Source organism: Sinocyclocheilus rhinocerous, unplaced genomic scaffold (genome assembly GCF_001515625.1).
Source record: "Sinocyclocheilus rhinocerous isolate Xijiao unplaced genomic scaffold, SAMN03320098_v1.1 scaffold753, whole genome shotgun sequence".
NCBI lineage: Eukaryota > Metazoa > Chordata > Actinopteri > Cypriniformes > Cyprinidae > Sinocyclocheilus > Sinocyclocheilus rhinocerous.
Genome location: NW_015655991.1, coordinates 273,775 through 279,774, shown reverse-complemented (window position 1 = coordinate 279,774; position 6,000 = coordinate 273,775). Strand labels below are relative to the sequence as shown.

Genomic DNA, 6,000 nt, shown 5'->3' with positions numbered 1-6,000 from the left:
ACGGGTCTAAGATAAGATCAGATAAAATACTCAGATAAAATACTCAGAAAAAGATCAGATAAAATACTCAATGGCTATTATTGCGATGGTGATTTAGGTAGTGACAACTTATGCAGGTTTCAGACACACAGATCAGTACCTGATCGATGGGGTCTCTGCTCCCTGTGGAGTCTGTTTCCATAATACAACATTCAGTGGAACCTGCCAGGATTATTTACATAAATTAATGGGGTAAAACTTTAGAATAGGGAACACTTATTCACTATTAACTACGACTTTTCCCTAAATAAATTCCTAATTTGCTACTTATTAATAGTAAGGTAGTTGTTAAGTTTAGGTATTGGGTAGGATTAGGGATGTAGAATAAGGTCATGTAAAATAAGGCATTAATATGTGCTTAATTAGTACTAATAAATGGCTAATATTCTAGTAATATGCATGCTAATAAGCAGCTAGTTAAGAGAACCTAAAATAAAGTGTTACCGTTAATGGTAATTAACCTGGCTTCGTGAGATGAATAAAATCAAACAGATTCAGATGTGGGTCATTCTCAAAATATATCGACTTTTAGACTGACAGAAAAACAAAACGTTTTAAATTGAATTATTAATCAGTATAACTGGACTTTCTATTTTATTTTACTTTAATCATATGAGAAATAATGGTCATTTATGAACAAATTCTCAAAATGTTCCAGGAACATTTTAAAACGTAAAACATAGATTAAAAACATAGACTAAAATCAACAAATTACACTTAAAAAAAAAAAAAAGAAGCAAATTCTGATAATTAAAAATGTATTACAATATACAGTATAGAGTCAAACTATACCATATTAGCCTATTTAATCAAATGTAAAGGTATAATAAAATAAAAAGTTATATAATGATGCCTTTATATTGGGTTTCTTGAATAGGCTATTTCAAATCACTGAAAAGTAAAGGGACAAAATATGTCACCATATTTTGAGAAGGACCCATTTGTGATGTTGATCAAAACTGTAGTAGGCTATACAGTATTTCCAACATCTTCTCCAGCTCTTTTGTCCATGATGACCAGGCCTTCAGGAACTCAGAAGCTCATGAGTCACAGAGGAGCTCGATCTGTGAGCCCATGTGCTAAACTAAAACAACAACAACAATGGAGTAGGCCTACTTAGTGTACTAGAAATGAGAAACCAAGTAGTGAAAATTGTTAATGACATTTAAAGACTGATATGTTTAATATAGTGAAGTACAGCATAATAAATGCAAAAAGTTTGTGACAAACTCTTTTGAATCTTGGACTCTTGTCTGTAACTTTCTCGGTTACATAAACAGGCCACTAATCAAAGCCATTTTGAATTGGAAGCACCTGGAACTAGATTTCTGGAATGGATTAACACCAGAGGAAACTGCTGTTACATCCAGTGCCTTTCATTCTGCTGTCACATTTTCTCTGGCTACAAAGTGAAACAGATCTGTCGTTCCAATATAGTAAAAATACCCATATGGCAAAAAACAAAACAAAAACAAATATATGTATCAAAACACTGCCTTTGTATGTTTTTAATTACATGGCCTGTTGTGAGTCATCCGCGACACGTCATTTAGAGCGGTGCTTTACTGCCACCCAGTGGAAGACAACGTGCAAGTGCAGCTGTTCAAAGCTGTTCCAAATCGGACACTTTCAACAGATGTGAACTTTTGACGGGAATTAATTCATTTTACAGCGATTTCACAATACTAAAACATAAAAAGTATTGTACCTCACGAAATAAATTTTTTTATTTAGTCACCAGATTATCAGAAAATCATAAAACTCGAAATACATCTTTGTTCTATCACCGTCATGACTGAGAAATACGGCACATTTAAATTGTTTTTCGAAATGCACACTGTAAATCATGAGTTGCTTTGACAGCAGTTTATTCACGGCTGAATTACAGTTATCACGTCAAGAATCAATTCGTAGCGTCTCCAAAAGTAGCGAAGGTCTATGCAAGGTGCAATGTGGTCTTGTGCGCCATCTGGTGGTGATGATGCGCACCCGCAGCACGCTCTTGTCTTATGCTTGTGTTTTCATTCTAGGAAAAAAAATTTGTTAACATCATCTAAAATATTCATAACTTATTTTAAGCTTATTTTTATGTCACACCTGAATACTACAGCAGTAATATTTCGGTCTCGGTCTATCCCAAGGCCAAGCACCAGATGGTCTAAATGTGTACAGATATATATATATATATATATATATATATATATATAAATAAATAAACTAATGAACATTTCCACTGTTGCCCAGGACAAAGATACAGTTCATTAAACACATGTACTTTGTGACAACATGCCCCAATAAAGTCACACTATTTGGGATAAGCAGTCACAATGACACCCAACAATAAACAGCCTAAGGTTCTAGGGTTTTTGAAGTTTTCTGAAGCACTGACATAACTAGAAATAAATAGAAAAACCCTAAAAACATACTTACAAAAACTACAATTATATAAATACTAAAATAATACTGATGCATGACTAAAGTGTTCATATAAATTTCAAATTATAAGTGCCTCTTCTGCCAAGTCGCAAGTTATTATGAAAATGTTTTATGAAAAACAAGCTTATGTGAAAACAGTGTGGATAGTGTCTCAATATGTCTTGAAGTTTCAACGGCCAAGATCTTGTGCAGAACAGATGTGCATGTGAAAGGATACAGTGGAAACATAAAATATTTTTTCTCATTTTATTGAACACAAGAATTGTTTGACAGAATGAAGTCAGATTTTGTTGTCGGTTAGTATTGACAGCAGTGGCAGTCGGGGGATGGGGATGACATTTGATTTGTAAAAATCTGTATACAGCTGTGAGAAGGGCCTCTCAGTATGGTATGAAGTGACGAATGTCTTATAAAGGTCTGAGATGAGAATGAAATGATGAGAGAAACCAATACACATCAAACGGGCTTAATCTGCTCAGATGATGAGCCTTAAATGCTTTGGAAACAATCGTTTGAACAGACCTTTGTCTTTAAAGTGGCATGATGGCACAGTTGCGGTGGTAAACTGTGTGTAAACTTACAAACAAATTGGTCCCACATTAAATGGCAGTATGAATCAAAAGCTTGTTTTTCAGAGAGATCACAAGAAAGAGCTTGTATGCCTCCTGGTACAGTTTCTACAAGCCTCTCAGATGCTTATTAGACCAGAATCCTGCTGGAAACACTTCAAAAATAACTTTCATTATTAATATTATTACATTACAAATGCTTAACAGAACACAAACGTACATTCAAGTAGCATAATGTTTAAAGACCTAATAATGAAAGTTATTAAAACACGTTATCATTCAACTCCCATGTTTGTCTTGTAAAAGCAGACAACAGTGAACGTATGAATGACAAAAGTTCACTGACATTCAGATAAATGCACAAGTCTTTGACATTTTCAGTTATTTAGCAATTCAATTCGTAACCTTAACACCAATGACATCTATAGTTCAGAATACATCGCATGCTTATTTCAGGTTTAAAAATAGATGTCACTGACGAGGCGAGATTTTGTAATTAAATGGTGGGTGAGCAGACAACCCTCGGGCGCCTATGAGACAAAATGCATTGAGAGTTTTCTGTGTGAATATATTTATATAGGTATAGGTCTGATTTTGCATCAGTTAAATAGAGGCATGTTTGTCGAGATTTCGAAACTCGAGTTTTAAGAAAACCACGGTCCATTTACACCCTCAGACCCAAAAGACCAAGTGACGACACATTTGATCAAGAAACAAAACTATTATTTTCACAGTTTACAGATCTGGACCATCTGACAGCGTTGGGGTATGTTGTCACAGAGACAATAGCGTCACTGCGGCCCATCCAGACCGCAGGCCTGCATACAAGAGGATGTTTATATTGAAGGCACCAACTCCTTTTGTGTCTGTATTTCACTTCTGCTGCCGTCATCGTTTAAAAAAAAAAAAAAAAGTTTTTTTACATCTTTTTTTATTCTTATCATGATGAACATCATTTAAACTAACAGCTACGGCTTTCACAACCTATGGAAACTTTTTTGTTTGTTTGTTTTATTCTAGTACAAAGAACACACCGTATTCACACTAGGATTTTCACGCATTCACAGTGCACAAGCTTGCAGCCTAAAGAATGAGAAACACTGTACAAAAAAAGTCAGGCTCAATATTCTTTATGCTACGATCCACACCGGAGTACTATGGCTTAAATAAAAAGTAAAACAATAATTTGGCCATTTAAGACAAAAAAAAACCTGACAAGCATTTGAATTTTTGTTAGTATCAAAGGGTCACGGCTTCATTTTAATGCAACATTTATCAATTAAATGGGCAAAAGCCAATGGAGCAACAGGCAGACGTCATATGGGACATCCTGCGAGATGCGCCTGATGTTTTCGTTAGGCCACAAGTGCAACAGCTGTATCTGCACGTAACGCAGCAGCGACGCTTGTACTGTATTTTCTCAAGGAGAGCTCCTGGTTGTTTCTTATGTTTTTTTTTTAAAAGAACTTACTGGATGTTTTTAAGCAAGTATCACCTAAAGTAAAGAAGAAACTCTAAGGTTTAGGAGAAATGGGATGCGTTGTAATATAAAAAAGGAAAAAGTAGTAGTGGTGATTTGCACAGTATAACCCTAACAGCTAGTTCAGACCTCTACCCTGCGTAATTGTTTGTGTCGGGTTTGCTAGAGAAGCAAATGAGGGATATCGGAGCAAAATGCTGTAAACACTCAGGGCTGGGATAAAACAAAAAAAGGCCATATAGAAAAATAATTCTGCAAAGCAAGCATGCTAAAAATCTATCGCTAACTCTCAAAAAAATAATGTGAAAAAATAAAATAAAAGGCGGTTGCTTTTGTACATTATTTAAACACAAGTAAAACATCAAAAATGTTCCCCAAAAAATGAATGTGACAGACAATAACAATGGCAATACTGCATGTAATAAAACGGGACATAATTGAAACAGCACTGTGGGCTGAATGAATGAAAGGCGAAAAGGTGATTAGCCTACTGTTTTTCTCATAATGAACTTCCTCAAAAGCCTATTTGAAAGACACTGATCTTACTTACAGAGGTCAAGGAGACTGCGCTAGAGGTAAAGAATCTTTCCTTCTTGCACTGATGAAAAAAAAAAGAAACGTTTCAATGGTAAAAACAATCGAAAAGTACAAAATAAAAGGCATATGCAGACGTGTTTTGTTCTGCGAACTTAAAGACACTGAAGAAAGAAACCCTTGTATTTGAGATGTGGTGGTGGTGTGGTGCTGTCTGTCTGCGACTGTTGTGCGCTGCCCATTCCGGATCATGCTTTGCTCTCGTTGCTGTTCATCTGGGGGGCTTCATTAGGGACTGTCTTCACCTCCACCGGGTTTTTCTTTACCTCCATGTCTGGTGCTTTACTTTTGTCATCTACAACAATTTTACCACTGGGGGAAAGAAAAAAAGAGAAGTTTATCAGCAGTGTCTTTCAGTCATCTGTTTGGCTGCTTCCCCTCTTTATACTATTTCCAAGGATCGCTCACCCAAAAATGACAGTTCTGTCATGAATTGTTCACCCTCATGTTCTTTCAAACCTGTACGAGTTTCTTTCTTCAGTGGAACACAAAAGATGGATTTTGACGAAACTGAAGAATATGCTAGGCATTCTTTTCAATATAATGAAAGTGAATGAAGACTGGTGCTCAATGCTCCACAAATAACAAAGAAACACCATAAAATGATCATAAAAGTGGTTCACATGAGTCATTGTCTAAGTCTTCATATGGTAGCACTGTGTGACAAAAATCTTGACTAGGTTTCTTTGGTACGTTCATGAGGGAGGGTCTTATCGCAGTTAAAACATTTATTTGATCAAAAATATGGTAAAACAGCAATTTTGTGAAAAAAATATTACAATTTAAAATACCTGTTTTCAATTTTAATAGATTTCAAAATGTAATTTATTCCTGTGATGGCAAAGCTGAATATTCAGCAGCCATTACTCCAGTCTTTTAGTG

The 6,000-nt window shown here is 35.4% G+C and overlaps 1 protein-coding gene across 1 annotated transcript in view; it reads right to left on the bottom strand.

Moving 5' to 3' along the window:
- Positions 1-3,958: 3,958 nt before the first annotated feature.
- The window catches only part of LOC107718990 (neural cell adhesion molecule 1-like), a 242,820-nt gene continuing 240,778 nt past the window's right edge, over positions 3,959-6,000 (bottom strand). The window contains exon 24 of the mRNA XM_016526273.1: positions 3,959-5,430. Coding sequence (XP_016381759.1) covers positions 5,307-5,430 — 124 coding nt within the window. The 3' untranslated portion in view covers positions 3,959-5,306. The remainder of the gene's footprint in view (positions 5,431-6,000) is intronic.